At 41.2% G+C, this 17,406-nt stretch overlaps 2 protein-coding genes across 11 annotated transcripts in view; one reads left to right on the plus strand and one right to left on the minus strand.

Annotated features, from left to right (window-relative positions):
- The first annotated feature begins 1,398 nt into the window (after positions 1-1,398).
- Positions 1,399-4,823, plus strand: dctd (dCMP deaminase). 2 transcript variants are annotated; one of them, XR_008695750.1, is made up of 7 exons: positions 1,399-1,617; positions 2,307-2,403; positions 2,841-2,976; positions 3,400-3,516; positions 3,874-3,970; positions 4,236-4,373; positions 4,472-4,823. XR_008695750.1 is itself a non-coding variant. In XM_029149524.3 (6 exons), the coding sequence occupies exons 1-6, from the start codon at positions 1,577-1,579 to the stop codon at positions 4,309-4,311; spliced, it is 564 nt and encodes a 187-aa protein (XP_029005357.1). In that variant the 5' UTR covers positions 1,399-1,576; the 3' UTR covers positions 4,312-4,823. The 2 variants fall into 2 exon arrangements, 1 of the variants encoding a protein (XP_029005357.1); XM_029149524.3 differs by having other exon boundaries at positions 4,236-4,823.
- A 543-nt stretch (positions 4,824-5,366) lies between these two features.
- The window catches only part of tenm3 (teneurin transmembrane protein 3), a 132,856-nt gene continuing 120,816 nt past the window's right edge, over positions 5,367-17,406 (minus strand). For all 9 annotated transcript variants that reach the window (XM_055511956.1, XM_055511953.1, XM_055511951.1 and 6 more), the window contains 18 exons: positions 17,011-17,116; positions 16,545-16,687; positions 16,244-16,422; positions 15,533-15,637; positions 15,215-15,345; positions 14,870-15,039; positions 14,477-14,603; positions 12,025-12,222; positions 11,524-11,583; positions 10,942-11,286; positions 10,309-10,553; positions 9,939-10,120; positions 9,325-9,527; positions 8,766-8,876; positions 8,538-8,680; positions 8,327-8,451; positions 7,065-7,195; positions 5,367-6,795 (listed from right to left, as the gene is read on the minus strand). In XM_055511956.1, coding sequence (XP_055367931.1) covers positions 6,040-6,795; positions 7,065-7,195; positions 8,327-8,451; positions 8,538-8,680; positions 8,766-8,876; positions 9,325-9,527; positions 9,939-10,120; positions 10,309-10,553; positions 10,942-11,286; positions 11,524-11,583; positions 12,025-12,222; positions 14,477-14,603; positions 14,870-15,039; positions 15,215-15,345; positions 15,533-15,637; positions 16,244-16,422; positions 16,545-16,687; positions 17,011-17,116 — 3,460 coding nt within the window. In that variant the 3' untranslated portion in view covers positions 5,367-6,039. The remainder of the gene's footprint in view (positions 6,796-7,064; positions 7,196-8,326; positions 8,452-8,537; positions 8,681-8,765; positions 8,877-9,324; positions 9,528-9,938; positions 10,121-10,308; positions 10,554-10,941; positions 11,287-11,523; positions 11,584-12,024; positions 12,223-14,476; positions 14,604-14,869; positions 15,040-15,214; positions 15,346-15,532; positions 15,638-16,243; positions 16,423-16,544; positions 16,688-17,010; positions 17,117-17,406) is intronic.

Consider the following 17,406-nt stretch of genomic DNA (forward strand, 5'->3'; position numbering starts at 1 on the left):
TGTGTCTGTGAGTACGTGTGGCGCAGTTGGCTTGTTGAGTTCCTGTTATTTGGTGTTCAGGAGAGAAGCCAGCTTTCCCTCTGAGGCCGCAGAAGATGATTAGGTAAGAGAAACAATTGGGTTTCCATCCAGAAGCTGTAACTAATTCTATTGGTGCCTAAACCACACAATCCACATAAGGAAAGATGGCAATATTGTTCTTTTAGGAATTATATTTTTACAAAAGCAAAGATCTCTGGAGCCTCAACCCAGACAAAAAAGTTGGATTCCATTTACCTTTTTAAATTACAGTCCACCTTTTATGACATTTTAATGTAGGTTTGTTTGAGTTACTTTGTATTACAGGTTTCTTTAGATAACTGATCTCTGCCATGTCTGTGGAGATGCCTCTGATGCTCTTGTGGACAATTGGGTACAAAAACTTCAAAGTGTATATCAACTGGATGCCTAATATACTATAATTGTATTGCCCACGTGAGACTTCTTGAACAGTTGTATGACTAAAGTTCACTATTTTAAACTTAGCCTGTTTACTGCTCATCAAGTTGTTGCACACCTTAGTCTTATGGCTCCAGTGGTTACAAATTGATCTGGAATGATCTCTGTAATATGACAACTGTGTGACGGAGTACACTGTGCTGCATGTTAAAGAATCTGATGTATGAACATCAAATCACATACTGACACATTGATTTAAATATAAAGTTATCTATCTATCTATCTATCTATCTATCTATCTATCTATCTATCTATCTATCTATCTATCTATCTATCTATCTATCTATCTATCTATCAAAGATTAAAAGTCTAATCATAAAAATAAAAAAATAAATAAATAAAAGATTAAATAAATTAAAAGAAGAATTGGCTAAAGGAAGTAAGGGTAAGGGTATGCTATTCTGTCATAGCATACAGGGCAAAGTTGGAGTATTGATAAGATACAGTGTAAAATGACAATAGATTTGGACACAGGCTTAATACTACAATGACAATAAAATAGGACGAAACGGAAAATGGTCAATATGGAATATAGGAATGCTTGATTCATGTGTTTTTTACATTGCAAAAATGTAATTTTTACAAGTCCTTCAAACGCAAAGAAAAAAGAATCAAAAGTATTATTAGGGATGAATACAGATAATATAAAATCTCAGAGCAGTATTTAGACTTCCAGAGGAAACTGGGTTAAATAAAAGAAGATAGTTTTTAACATTTTGTTATTTTATCTTTAATTAAAGACGAGTAATCGATGCATGTTCCTACTTAGAAGGTGGTTGTTATGCTGATAAGAGAAAAAAATAACACGAATAAAAGAAGCTGCATTTTTAGTCCACTGTTCTCGCCTCCAGTCCGCTAGGTGGCAGCAACGCACCTTATAAGTTAGTGCCGACAGCCAATCAAATCATCAAGGCCGAGGAAGACTCCGTCAAAGCGGCGGGACAGTGAGGTCTGTTGTTTCAGTTATGGAAGAAAGAAGTTAGAGCCCTTTGTTTCTGTTCCAGGTGTCTGTTGTGGTAATAAATTCAAAACGCAGAGTCACGAGAAAAGCGGAATAACACCAAAGTATTTGTGGAATATGGATGAAATGCAGCAGTCGAAGCAAAGTGACGTAAAGGGGTGAGTGTTCTTTTAGAGCCACCAGCGATTTGTGAGGACTTTATACGATAAAAACCTAAACATTTATAGATGTTTATAATACTATGAAATCTCAGAACGGAACCAACAGTGTCTGAGGCTGAGTCGTGTTCATTTGATCTCGTCACCATCTGAACCAACAGGTTCCACTCAATTTCGAGATTTTTCTGCTAACCAACGCCCTGTGTTCTGTTTTGTGAAACTTTGCTCTCACAGTATACTGGAATAAACTATGATGTTATACAAAGAAAAATAACAGGCAATGCGATGCAGTCAGACAAGTTTGCCTGGAATGAGCTCTGTATCAGTGTACTTGTTAATTTATCATTTATTATTATTGAAAAAAATACTCCTTTACATTTGGTTGCATCTAAACATTCTTTATATTATGTATTTACACTAGTCTGTCCCTTGAAAAACCATGAGAAAGACATTAAGCATAGAAGTCTCATGACAACACATAAACATTGAAATCCTTAAACATTTGAATTCTTAAAAAAATCTAATTATTGTAAACTGTCGTTTACAAGGACAACTGATCATTAAGCTTGGATCCCTAAACTGTAAATAATTATCATTTTGCATTTACTACCATCAGAATAAAATGAATGGGTTTTTTTATACATTTAACATGCTTGTTTTCTTTTTGTGTCTTTGTGGTCTTTGTGCAGCACAACTAAGAAAAGAGAAGACTACCTTGAATGGCCAGAGTACTTTATGGCTGTTGCCTTTCTGTCGGCTCAGAGAAGCAAAGACCCAAGTTCACAGGTGGGTTTGCATGAACACTGAACACATCAAAGTTTGAAATCTGACAATTATTTCTAGGCTTTGCTGTAATAGTCCAACTTGTGGCCGTATTGTTTACATTCATCAGATTGTGGTCAGCATCATTTGACAAAACTCACACCAATACCTTGGTGCACATTCACTGCTGCACAGCAAAGGTGTCCAAGGCTCCAGCGTTCGTTCAGCCATGAGCTATACATGGATGAAGCAACACGAACACACAAGTCAATACATGCTTATGGACACATTATCTGAACGCTAAAATAGCCTAACATACAAGTAAATGTATGTTGCATGTAAGTAGTAAAAGTAAACGTACAAACACTCAAATCAAGACACATTAAAGGCTGTCTGACATACTATGGAAGCAGTAGACTAAAGCCTGGATTCTGGATTCATAACATACTCTCCTGCTGCAGGTCGGTGCGTGTATAGTGAACCAGGAGAATAAAATCGTGGGTATTGGCTACAACGGCATGCCCAACGGCTGTGATGACAATCTGCTGCCGTGGTCCCGGTCAGCTGACGATCGACTTGACACCAAATACCCTTATGGTGAGAGCCTATGCACATGCACTCTTCTAGTTTAAAGCAAACTCGTGGCATTGAAGTTGACCAAGACTTTTAAATTTGTTTGAAGAATACTTTTTTTTATTGTTACTTCTTAATTAATGACAAATTCTTGACTTTGGCTTTTTTTTAACTAACTAATTTTATGATTTCAAGCATAAGACTTTAGTGAATTCACCTTCACAATAATATAGTTGTTGTTTTCAAAATAAGATAAATATTACAATTTAAAGCATGAGACTAAAGCAAGTCGAATTATTATTAAGTAATAATTAGTAAAAAATGGTGAAAAATGGTGTCACAGAGAGCTGGACGATTTAGCTTTTTGCTCGAGCATGCACAGGTTTCATACATGAAGTAAAAGAACTACCTGATGAGTCTTGCTTTGACTGAGCATTGTGCCTACAGTGTGCCACGCAGAGCTGAACGCCATCATGAACAAGAACAGTGCAGATGTGAAAGGCTGCATCATGTATGTGGCCCTGTTTCCCTGCAACGAATGCGCCAAGCTCATCATCCAGGCAGGTGTGTGTTTACTGTGACACGTTTACTCTTAAGGGTTTAATATTTATGGTATTTTATAAACATACATTTAAACAATAATTACTCATAGTACGGATTTCAAGTTGGAGAGTTTTAAAGTTGGAAGATTTTTGTTTATTCTATTTAATATACATATACATATTTTCTGCTTATTTAAAAAAGGTCACCAGAGGAGTGCTTTTCATTGAGGAGGCATGTGGCAGACTTGGGTTATATGTATGACCACTAGATGGCAACGTCCACCATCTGAATCGCCTCTTTGTTTTAACTGCTCTCATGAAGGTCAAAACTTTGCACTTCCCTCTTATATTCTTTTTTCATAATTCTCTATCTGTTCAGGTATTAAGGAAGTAGTTTATCTTTCTGACAAGTACCATAACTCACCAGAGATGACAGCTTCCAGACGACTTCTCGACATGGCCGGAATACAGTGCAGGTGGGTTTACATTTGTCTTGTTTTTTTCTTGTGTAGTACTTTGTCGAATGAGTCAGCGTCTTTTTTTTTTTTTTAAATACTAGAACTAGAAATCCTGATGTGGCTAATGCTAGGATGTTTAAACTCAAGACTCATTTCCAATAATTAGGAATGACAACGCAAGTTTTTCATTGAGTTTTTTTTGTATTTATTGTTGTCATTATCAGTGTATTCCATTTTTTTTAATCAGTGTATTTCTGACTGTGTTTGCACTGTTCTTTGACAGACAATTCAATCCCAAGAGGACTGAGATTGTCATTGATTTTAATTCCATTAACCACTGTGGAAAACCGATCAAGTAAAAATGGAGAAGCTCATCATGGACCTGCTAAATGGGGGATGCTTAATTCAGGGGGTATATCAAGTAAAGTTTGTTTCAACATGTTTCTTATTTAAAAAACATGTTTCTTACTTACATGCAATAGCTTTATAAATGACCTGTGCCAATATGGTCTCCCTCAGAAGATCTCTCCCAGCTGGAAATTGGGAGGATAAATCCTGTGTTACTCACCTTTCTGTGACAACTGCTGCCCAGTTAAGAATTTTCCTTCCTTGTTTCAACCAGGCCAAGTCTGAATCAGGTACCATTCAAGGATTGTAAGAAAATGTTACCTTGAGAGTCAAACAGTAAAAGAATATAGCAAACAAAAAAACTTCTATAGTTTAAAGAATTTTAATTGTTTACTGTAGAAACACTGTACATAAATTATTTTCTCTGAGACTAATATTGATGTACAGACAAGTGGAATTTCTCAGCGTTGAAAATAAAGCAGATCAGGCAGTCAGCTTGTCTCTGACTGGTAGCTAAAGATGATATTTCTCATGTTAAGTTCATGTCCTTCCTTTAAAACCTTTCCACACACACAAATAAAACTCTTCTACAAGAGTACAAGTCACAATCTGTAAAAAAACATCCATATCAACTGTTGATCTATTACTGTTACTCCTTTTAAGAAGAAACAAGCAAAAAGCAAGGAGAGAAGCAACATATAGTTACTACTCTGACTCCCCCATATGTTTCTACTGCAAGCAATACAAGACCGACTGGTAAAAGCACAAGATGTTTGCATCTGGAGGCTGAGTCACATTATGAAGGACTCCTGGTCTGAACCACTGCTGCTAGATTCACTTGGCCTAACATGAGTACGTTCACATGATATCTGACAGCCATGGCACAAAGTCCTGCTTCCTGGTTGCAGTCTGAAGTCGTATGAGTTTATAGTCCGTTCAAATGCAGAGTATGACATGACGTGAGGCTGCAAGAACACAATTAAAGTCAACTAATCCCAAATGCAACTCAGACTTCATGATCCATTCTGGTGGTGGTGGTAATAGTAGTAATAGTGGTATACTGTAGGTTATAGTATGTAAACACTTTTTTTTTTTTTTTTTAAAGCTTTTTGTCTGAAGCAAATGCAATTTTATATATAAAAACAAACACACAAAAACAATCCAAACACAAAATAAGGTTTTACTCCATACAAATTGCAGTTCTTTGACATCTGTCTCTGTAGAGAGTCCATAAAGGTTCAAGTCAATGTCTTCAGCCGTAGAAACAACAGACTTGACTTAGGTTTAAAATGTAGGAGTTAAAAGCGGACTGTTCGAGATCCATTAGTTCTGTTGATAGCTGAAAGTCCAGATTGAGGGAACCCAGTATGTTAAAGTAGAGTGGGCAGATCACAAGTCCTTAAAAAAAAATTTCTGCTGTTAGTCCATCGTCTGTCCTCAACATGGACAGACTGATAGGTGACCAGTCCTGCCCAGGGATAACCTGAAGGGGGAGGGGCTGTTTGACAGCAGACAGTAAGGGGAGTGGAGGAAAGCCAAGCTAAGGCTTAACACGCTTCAAAAAATCCAATGGAACTGTCAGAATGTTTTGGGTTAAAGTGACAGTTGTGACAATGTTTCAGTCAAATCCCAATTAAAACAAATGGACTCTTCAATGGAGTGATCGGAACATCTAGACTGTCCAGACTGTGAACCTTGTGCTAATACTTAGTTATTTGACCTACTGGGTTCATGCTGTGTTACCTCTTTCCTATCTCACTCTGCCGTAGAAACTGTATGTTGTTAGCGCTGTCTGCCAGTTCTGGGTACTGCTCTATGGACAGGACGTAGTAGCCATCGTAGCCCAGCACCTTACCGCTGCTCAGCAGCTGTCTCTTCTCCCCCTCGGTCCACAGCCGAACTCCCTCCTCCCCGTCTCTGACGCGCTGCTGCTCCCGCGCCCAGGCGTTCGACAGCGCCCTCTGTCTGGCGTGTTCCAGGATTCTTGCCTTCTCTTCGTCCAACGTCGTGCCGTAGCGCACGTGGAGTGCCAGGGCGCCGTACTGCAGCTCCACATCAGCAAAGCGCCGCGTTCTCCCATTCATTACAGTTGTAGACTGGGATACGGTGACGTTGACGCCATTCTCCAGTGATTTCCTGCCAGAGGTCAGCCGCAGCGCGCTGAGGTCGTTTTCAGGCAAGCTGGTCTTAATGAAGTAGTGAGTGTCCCGTCCCTCCACTGTGAAATGCAGGTCTTCGAGGTAAAAGGCATTGTTTAGGACGGCAGCTACTTTGATGCAGTCCTCATTGGCGATGTTGAGGGCATTGGTGACCACACGGCCTTGTATCACAGCGAACATCACACCTTTGCCGATCAGAGACTTCACAGTGGCGAACCACAGCCAGGGCTTGTCCTGGTCTGAATGATGCCGGCTGAGCTGGATTTCTGGCATGCGTTCGAAGGACAGGAAGGCCCGAGACTGACGGGTCACCTCCTGCTGGACGCCTGAGATGGCCTGTGTGAGAGAGAAGACTGCCATCAAAAATCATTACAAAACCAACGACAATACTTGTACATACAGTACAGTCAGCTCTGCCTCCTGTGTGGAAAACACTACCACTGATTCACAAAACTAAAAGTTTTTGAGATTCAGTCCATATGTGCAGTTGCATTAATTATTGAATTATTGAGTGGGCTAAAAAAGAGCTGTATAAAAGGACGATGACACTAAATGACTTTTGTCTTCCGGTTATTCAGCAATTATAAAATAATTCAGATGCATACAGGCAAGTCATCCCACAGCTGGCTCTTCCTCATCTCCAGGGATGGCTGTGTCAGGTCAAAGTTGGGGATGGGGAATCCTGGGATTGCGTTATGCAGATGGAAGCCAAATGTGACCAACCAGATATTAACATCTACGAAGAAAGCAGAGTCATAAAGAGAGGACAATTAATTCAAGTAGTTGCAGAATGGGCTGAACGCACACTGTTTACTAGTTTCTACACATTGCTCTGTAGTTGATAATGGCTCAAGCTGAATTTTGTAAGACTGAAAACCTCACGTAGTTGCCAAATCAAAGATGGTGGATAGCCTTCACTTACACACACTCAAACTATACAGAGTAAATCTTAAAAAGCACCTGAAATGCACGCTTTTTAAAAAAAAACCTCCTGCTTAAGTTTTACATCCATCTGTTCACTCCTCTTGATGTGGAGAAGCAGCAGCTCTGCTCCAAGGCTGGGTCACAGGCACAGCAGTTTCCTCTCCCAAGACACTTCCAGGTGGTTGCCAAGGCGTTCCCAGGCCAGCTAGGAGACACAGTCCCTCCAGCATGTCCTGGGTCGTCCTCTGGGCCTCTTCCCAGTGGGACAAGCCTGAACACCTCCTGAGAGAAGCGTCCAGGAGGCATCTGTTTCAGATACTGGCTACTGTACAGCCCTTTCCTAATAAGAGAAACAACCTCCCTAGTTTTCTACGTCCTCCATGCAATGTTGCAGAAGTTAGGCCAGAGACCTGAGGTACTCAATGAATCTCATCTCTCTCTCTCCAGCCTCGGTTAGCTTGACGGCATCCCTTACTTCTAATGTCCATCATTGGGTTCAGGGCTTGCAGCCACGACAGGCACCAGAGACCTTGGGGAGAAAACTGAGCAGCTGTATCAACAACAGAGGTGGAGATCACGGTCCAATCAGACTTAACCTCTCTGATCTCTGTCGGAATCTGTTCTGCAGGAGGTTGAAGCCAGATGTTGTCAGCAGACCCTCAGAATACATTTGGTCCTGTCTGGTCTGACTGACATACCCTCTCTGCCAGAGGAGCCATATCAGGTGGTGCTCTGATGAAAGTTCATCCTCACTCTTTAGTGTCCAAGACATACGACAGATGACAGTACTAGAAAAGTCAATCACAGATCTCTGGCCATGTGTACTGATAGACACTCTTGTGTTTGAACATGGTGTTTGTAATAGACAAACAGTGACAAGCACAGAAGTCCAATAACAGATCAACACTCGGGGTCTTCCTACAGCATTTAGTGTTTGTGTTACCTGTGACGTATTCTTTGACCTGATGAATCTTGCTGATGGGGTTGTTGCTACGGAACATGTAAAGGTTGAAAGGTTGTGGGTCTTTCCCAACACGTGTCCATGTGCTGATATCTGGAGTGGTCCACCTTTATAGCAGAAAATGAAAATGAAAGTCTGAGACAGCAAGCGTAGTGGATACAGAAGCCTTGGCTGAAAGTAATAGACTGCATACCTGCCAGCAGGAATGTCGTAATCTCTGTCTCCAAAATGTAACAGCTTTGTCAGTGGGTCGTACAGCCCTCCATGGAAACCAATGACTAGTACAAAGTCTGGATTAGAATCATAGTAAACTTCACCATATGCTGTGTACTGCACCTAAAGATATAAGATAAAGACATAAAAGTCATCTGTCAATCCTTAAACAGGTATAGAAACAAATAAATTACATTTCCATACATACCTGTTTAAGCAAAAGTCCATTGTTGCTGAAGACAGCCAGTGGGGTCCCAGTGTTATCACAAGCTATATAGAATTCCTCTCCACTGCTGATCTCCATAGCAAACACATGGCCCTGTGTATCAGTAAACACAGAATGAATAAAATTACAATGCAATACAATGCTTTCTGCATCCTTATCACAACATGACTACTGCAAAGAAAACCAGCCCATCCTCTCTGATGGTTTCCCTGTGGTCAGTGGAGGAACTGCTCTATGCAGACAGCATGAATGAAGTGAGAAGGAAATCCAAAAGTGCTACATGAACAGTAAGTGTAAGTGAGAACTCTCAGCTACACTTCCCCAAAATTCAGGCTGTCACTTAAGGAGCCAAATCATTTCAACCATGAAAACAGACAAACAAAAAACTAAGATTTGAAGCTGAAAGTTAGAATAATTAAGTTGCAACAAAAACAAAAATGCAATAAAACCATGAAGGAGTGAATTAAAAGTCTCTTATTTTAAATATGAATATGACACATAATCATACAAAAGTATGATATGCTAGAATAAACAATGCTACCTGCAGATCATAGTAGAATGACGTGATCTCAGAGCTGGAGTGGTTGTAGACGTGGGTGATTCTGGTTGGATAGTTCAGATCAGCGTAGAAAAACTGCAGGTGTTGGCCTAGGTTGTTTCTGGATGCCACGCGGCGACCCAGGCCGTCGTAACGATACTGGATGGTCCAGCTTGCTGCTTTACTGTAGACACGAACCAGAAGACCTGAATGGCAGATGACAAGCAGAATGAAATGCTGTACATTTGTCCCTGGTGCCGTGCTGACAACTGATTCAGGGTTCATTCTTTCTGCAGAAACAGAGAAAAGTACATCTAGTTCTACTGTTTATTTTTTTTACCAGTGCCTCCTGTTATCGCGGTGCTTCTGATCCATGTGTCAGACAAGTCATCTGTAAACTACATCAAACGTCTTTATTTATAACACTAGTCATTAAATTCTTCACAGCTCATTGTCTGTCAGAATCCAAGCTTTTTGCGACAGTGGTTAAAAGCAAATGAAAAGTAAAGTTTATCCTGTTGGTGAATACATTAATAGATGACAGATCAACTTGTAATTTTGTTTGGTCTTAATGCACCTTTACAGATATGTTGCTCCAACACATGACTCATTCTCACCTTTGGAGTTGTACTCAAAGATCTCGGCTCCTCTCTGCCTCAGGAATCCATCCTCATCCAGTCTGTACTGAACATCACCCAGACGAGTGATCCTGTCCCTCAGGTCATAGCGCAGGGGGGTTAGACGCCCACTGTTCCCAGGGTTTAGCAAATGTAAGTTACCATTCAGATCATAATTGTACCTGAAAAAAACATTAAACTATTAGAGAAGTTGTTGATAAAAACCTTCTGGGTCAACTGATCATAATCATAATATTTAGATTCCAGATATAGTATTTCTGATCTGTTGGCTACTAAAGGACAGATCAGGATTACTGACACATAATATGCGATCGCATATTATTATGTGTCAGTTTAATGCGGTCACTACCTCCACATAATCTTCTCATTGAGGGAGACCGTCTGCAGCTGTCCATCAACGTCATATTCATAATCATATTTGGTTGTGTTGGCAAATGGTCCGATCTTGATTTCACGCTTGGTGACTCTGCCTATGTTGTCGTATTGGATGGTGATCCAGTACATCAGTGATCTGAAGATCTCATACTGGATCTCCTTGATGCGGCCATGTTGATCAAAGTGTTTGGTGTAGGTCATCACAGCTGTGGAGATGATCTGAGGCAGGGGAAGACAAGTTGAGAAATTCAACAGTCGTCTTACACCATGTTGCTGATGAGACTGGACATGACTGACTAAGCAGAACAGGACATAACTAATAAAGTAAAACTGATCTGATCTGATGAATTGGCTTTAGAATATTGTGTCTTAATGGCTGCTGATGTTAGATAAGAAATGTTGATGATTGAATTGCGTCTCTAAGTTGTAGTCCACAATAGCGAGGTGGAAATTGTGCTGATACTGTATGATGTTTATGTCACAAACCCTTAATACAGTACAATGACGAGGCAACAGATTCTATTCCCAACAACCTTTGGAATGAGGATCTACATCTCTTTTATCTATGCACCATTAAATTATTTCATTGCTGTCGACTCCATCTTACCTGGTTTATATCGTAATAGATGACTCCAAACTTCCCAAACTGCTCCACTTTCCCAGATATATCATCAAACTGATAGAGGTCAATCGGTAGCGGAGTCTCGTTGATTACGGCCTGCATGCTGGTAACCCTGAAGCTGTTGTCATAGGTGTAATCAAAGCGAGCGTTCACCATCCCATCCTCGCTGAAGCGGAATATCTGCCGGTCGACCAACGGGCCGATCTGCCGGTAGCGGATGGAGCAAATGAAGCCTTCGCTTTGCAGGTTGACCGTCTTCAGCACACCAGCAGTCTCATCGTATGTGAAACTGACCCGCGTTGAGTCATACAAGAGTTCTGCCAGCTTGTTCTGATGGGAAAAGCAAATACAAAAATATTAAATATAAGTAGCCGGTAATATAGAACGTCATGTAAGCAAAGCGATTTAAACGAAGGCTTGAATGGCTTCTAGATGTTCACCTACAGGCACAGCAATTATTAATTATGCACAACAACTCAACAATAACCGGGCCACAAACATAAAACACTCAGTTTTGTCTTTTTATTATCGATTCATCTTAATTCTGTAAAGACAAAAGGTAAATACCTGTCTGCGATATTTGTAGAGTATACAGCGGCCTGTGCCCAGATAGGCAACTCTGAGAAGCTGGGATAAAAGAGAAAAACATCAGTGATGGGTGATTCATCACAACCATGATTCTATTAATGTGGTGCTAACTTCACATGAAATGCAGGACTAGCTGGTAAATCTTGACATTTTCTGTAGCCTGGGGGAATTCAGCATGCACTGAATGAAACAAATGGAACGTTCCAGAGCTGATGTGGGGGCAATCATTACCAAAATGATTCTTTCTGAAAATCTTATTTTTCTAATCTGAAGGGGCCTTGTGTTTTCATGATGTTGTTCTCTGTGTTCTCAATTACAGACTCCAACACAGCAAAATGCTCCGCTGTGCAAACTCCCAGTGGTGGTGGTGGTCGTCTGTCAAATGTCCACTAATGAAACACACAACTTTAAAGAGCAGGGAATGTGGGAGCTTAAATCAGCTGCAGAAATAAATCATCATGTCATAAAGCAACAACACACCTGTCCATCTTCAGAGTAGTCTACAGTGAATGAGGCATTGCTCTCTGGAGGAGTGTAGATGTTCCTGTAGTATCCTATAGATCTGATGGTCTGCATGGTATGTCGGGCTACGCTGGGCATGGTGACGGCTGACAGACGATCTCCAGCGTCATAGTCAAAAATGTACTGGTGCTGGCTGTGCAGCAGCAACACCATGGACTGTAAAGAAGACATTTAGCATCAGAGGAGTAAACGCCAAAAAGCTCAGATGCTTCTGTGTATATCCAGTCACTTCCTGTACCAATGATACTGATGCAACTCTGTCAGTCAATGCAACCCTTTTTTCAGGTGCAAATGTGTTCATTTCTTTTTGTTTGCATTGGAAAAACACAAAAAACAAATAGGAAAAGAAAATCTGATCTAATTACGCAGAAAAAAAATATTATTTATGTCTGTCAAAATTACAAGGGTGCCAACAGTTTTGATCATGACTGTATGAAGGTCACTGGGGTGTAGGTGGTGTGCACCTAGGTGGGTCACACACACAGAAGTCTATCACAGCCGACAGCAAAGCTGGAGAACCACTAACTCTCACCAGTTAACCTCAACACATGTCTCTGGAAGGTGCCTAGAAGGAATAAGTATTTAAGAATGTTCTAAATATAATCATAATTAAAATATTATTATAGCACAAAATTCAAATTTTCATAACACAAAGGTTACTTTTTGAATATTATCTTTACTGAATCTGTATTTTCCTTAGGGCATTTTATTAGGAATTACTCCTGAAGGATGTAAAGATCTGATTTAGAGCCCAAAAACCTGAGAAATGATCAACAACAAACAATCTCTCTAGAAGTCCAGCAGCCAGGTGACTAAGGGATCTGTGGACAGGGCCAACAAACTTAATAACTTCTTTAACAGATTCCAGCTTGGGCTGCTCACGATAACCCCCCCCCCCCCCTTCACATCACCCACAGGGCTCATCCACCTCCACCCCCACCTCACACACCATCACAGCAGATTAGGTTAGAAATGAGCTGAACAAGCTTCATCCAACAAAGGCTGCAGGACCTGCTGGAATCAGCCCAATGGTGCTGGAAGTCTGTGCTCCCCAGCTATGTTGTGTCCTTCAACACATCTTCAACCTGAGCCTGCAGCTGGAGAGAGTTCCTCTTGGGTGGAAAAAGTCATGCATTGTGCAAGTGAAGATGCCACGTCCCAGAGTCCTCATCGACTACAGACCTCTGGCTCTGACCCCCCTCACATCACATCATTGACCAGAGAACTCTCTGGTCAAACCCTCAGTCGACCCCCTCCAGTTTGCATGTCAACCCCATCTAGGAGTGGATGACGCCATCATACATCTGCTCCATCGCACCAACAACCACCTGGCCGCTGGCGGCTTAGTGAGGATCACTTTCTTTGATTTCTTCAGTGCATTTAACACCATCCAGCCTGCGCTGCTGGGAGAGAAACTGAAGGACATGCAGGTGGAGCGGCCCTGATCTCATGAATGATGGACTACCTCACCAACCGGCCCCAGTACGTCCACCTGCAGAACTGTGTGTCTGACATTGTGCTCTGCAGCACAGGAGCTCCACAGGGACAGTCCTGTCTCTCTTCCTCTTCACCCTGTACACCTCAGACTTCAGGTACAACTCAGAGTCCTGTCATATCCAGACGTCCTCTGATGACTCTGCTATTGTAGGACGTATCCAGGGTGGTGACGTCACAGAGTACCAGGAAGTGGTGGACAGCTTTGTGGACTGATGTGGACAGAGCCACAGTGTTTTACGCTGTGGTCTGCTTGGGCAGCAGCATGAATGTAGCAGACAGTAACAGACAGAACAAACTGATCAGGAGGGCTGGTTCTGTTCTGGGGGTGGAGCTGGACCCCCTACACGCTGTAGCTGAGAGGAGGATGCTGGTCAAACTCCTCTCTATCCTAGGCAACACCTCAACCGCACAGCTCACAGTGTGCTGGCTGGACAGAGGAGCACCTTCAGCCACAGGCTGATCAGTATTAGGTGCTCCACAGAACGCCGGAGAACCTTCCTACTGGTGGCCATTAGCCTGTACAATTCCTCCTCTCTCTGTAAGGGTTGATCTTCATCCATGCAATAACATGTATAATAAAACTTCAGCTAGTCATTAGATGTAATTAGACGTGATGTGTTAAGTGTGTGTAGACGTGTTAGCATTCTTATTTTTAATCTCCCTACCTTCTCGTGTGTACCTCCAACTGTGACAGTGAACAAAATGTGCAAAATAATTTCCCCCTGGGATTAATAAAGTTTTTGAATATTGAATCTTGAATAGAACTAGCCTGAGATAGTCATTCTAGTATGTTACAGTAAAACATGTGTGTTTGCACAATGCTTAGTTTAGCACGCATTTGGACAAATTCAAGACATATTTCCAAACGTATAATATTGATTGTCTTTTTGGAAAGTAAAAGTTCTACTATTACCTTATCAAGATAAGTGTAGCTCCATGTCTTTCCATCAGCAAAGACTCTGGAAACGATCCTCCCCTGACTGTCATAGTCCCACCTCTCAGTGGTCGGACCCCTCTGGAGTCCTATCACCTGCCCCATACTGGAAGGACACACAGTTTGAAACACAGCTCAACTCCACATGGAAGCATGACCACATTAGAAAAGATGTCAGCAGAAAGAGACAGAGGAAACAACTGAAGTATGGCAGATCTGTCCTGATGAATGAGGTAGATCATATTAAGAGTATTTACAATACTCATGCATACGACAAAAACTCTGAAACTGGGCTTTTCAAGCTCACTGGAGCTTAAAGCCACAGGCTATTACAATCTAAAATCTATTTGGTGAAGGTAAAGAAAGGCTTACCTGGAATACGTTAAGTTAACTGATAGCAGCTTGCTGCTGGGAACCCAAAGAGTCGGATGGCCTTGGGTGTCATAGATGATCTTAAGCAGGAATTTCCTGTGGTCGTCATAGATTTTCTCTGTCCGCAGTGTACGATCATAATCCACAGACAGCAGGTTCCTGCCGTTTACCTGAAGTGGTGGCCGCACACAAACATCAATCTCAATATGTAAGTAATATCAGAGGATGAGGTAAGATCCAAGAGCCAAGTGTCACAAAGAGCTTTATGGTGCTTAAGGTTCCCACCACTTATATATACAGAACACAAGCATCAGGTGTGTAAATCTTCATCAATAGTTTTCTTACCCTGAGCTTTCTCCCAAAGACAATGACTTTTCCCCGTGTCTGCTCCTTCCTGAACCTCCACTCCACCAGATTCTGTCCATTCTCTCCTGGCAGTGACATGTTGCGCCGGGCCACGGTTGGATTAGCGGCTCCTACAAACCAACAAAAAAAAAACTAATCTGTTTAGTATTGACTTCAAGAAAAACACAAACAAATAATGAATCAGATGAACTCAATTGCATATATATAACAAACAATTGTGACACATAAATTCACAACAGCATCACCAGGAGAAAAGTCACTTAATGGAAACCTCAGACTAGTTTATAATACAAATACCTGCCAGTATGTGCGGCTCCGTCTGGAAGTGTGTGTCCATCCCGTTGGCATAGATGACTCTCAGTGAATGGTCATTACCCACCTGGTAGTTGTTACGAAGTTGGTCTGTGGAACAAAGATACAGCCAATATTAGTAATGACTTATTACATGGTTTGGCACATTATTTTAATACTTAAATAAATTGAGGTAAAGAGTGTTAGCATCCCTCAGCATCATTTAATGCTATATCTCTTCTCCTTGTTAAGACTAAAGGCTATACTGTACATCATTTAAACAATCAAGTGAATGATTTATCAATGTAACATAACATATTTTATACTACTTATATTCTCACAAAACATTTCATTCTGATGTAAAGGCAGGAACATTTTTAAAAACAATTATCACAATGACACAGTTATTTAATAATTTGACATGTTCAGGTCAGTTTACGGCACAAATAACACAATCCTAGGTTGCAACCAGAAGGTGGCGCTTGTAACACAGAACCCTAGCATCTGACCAGAGTTGAGTATTGGGCTTCTTTACACCATAAGCATAAGAGTAGCAGCTTATGCTGCCAAACTCAAAAACAACAACAACAACAACAACAACAACAACAACAACAACAACAACAACAACAACAACAACAACAACAACAACAACAACAACAACAGAAAATCACAGAAACAAAACACTAAACCTTTTGTATACTTGTTTAAACATCTTACCTTGCACTAAAGTGTAGAAGGAATCTATTGACGATAAGTTGGTGCTTATGGAAACATCCTCATCCCTCCCTGATGTCTCAATGTCAACAGCAACTGCTCCTGATGACATGTCACTGTGGAGGTTGGTGACCACGCCCGTAGGAAAGGTCACGTTGGTCAGACGTCCCTCGCTGTCATAACTGGAAGGACAGTAGAGATGCAGAGAATGAGGATGGAGGAAACATTATTTATCAGGGATAAATGTCTTCTAATACAGCAAAGCAAAATGTCCATAAAAAATGTCCATACAATAAAAACTCACTCATAGAAGGTAGTCCAGCCTATTTGGATGCTCTTGGTAGCCAGCAAGCCACTGTTACCATGGTAACTGAATAAAATCAGTTCTTGACCCTGAGCTGTGAGAGTCTTCAGGCCTCCATTAGTCCCGATGGTGAGCCAGATAACCTAAATACACACGCAAGAATTACACACTGTACTAGGATGGAAATAGTAGTGGATCTGACACCACATTCTGTCCACCTTTTACAAGATTCATCAAAAAACAAAAGAACGTGTTTAGGATTCTGTTGCCCACATTTCTGTATTACTTTGTCTAGTTAATATCTCCTGAGCCTATTTAACCTTGTTATTCTCTTCATGCAGACAAACAACTATTATGACCGCCTTCGAATATTATGAACTTTACTTTACGTCAAACAAACATGAGGATAGAACGTTTAGTCTGTCAAATAAGTGCTCTTACACAGGAAACAACCTGCACATCTCACCTGGTTGTCAGGGGCAACCACACGTACAGGCATCCTGTTGGTGTCTCTGCGGATACGAAGCGTGTTCCCGCTGTTGTCTATGACAGCAGTTAGATCCTCCTCGTTGCTAAGTGTGTGGGAAGAGAAAACAATCTGAAAAGCCCCTTATTTTAACTGCTGTCTAATCTCTAAGTCTAAGTAATGCCAATCTGTTTCACTTGATGCTTCATATTCTGCCTTGATTACAGTTTACAGATTTACAGATTACTGGTGACATCAGCCTAATATCAGGTTCATGTTCTGATTCATTTAATTTCAAGATCGATTCGATATTTTGCCAAATATTCAACCCCCGGGAGGGGTTTAACATGTTGATGGGCCCTATCCCAGCTGTCAATCACAGAGGTACACCAGTCC

The sequence above is a fragment of the Betta splendens genome, chromosome 1 (assembly GCF_900634795.4).
Source record: "Betta splendens chromosome 1, fBetSpl5.4, whole genome shotgun sequence".
NCBI classification, from domain to species: domain Eukaryota; kingdom Metazoa; phylum Chordata; class Actinopteri; order Anabantiformes; family Osphronemidae; genus Betta; species Betta splendens.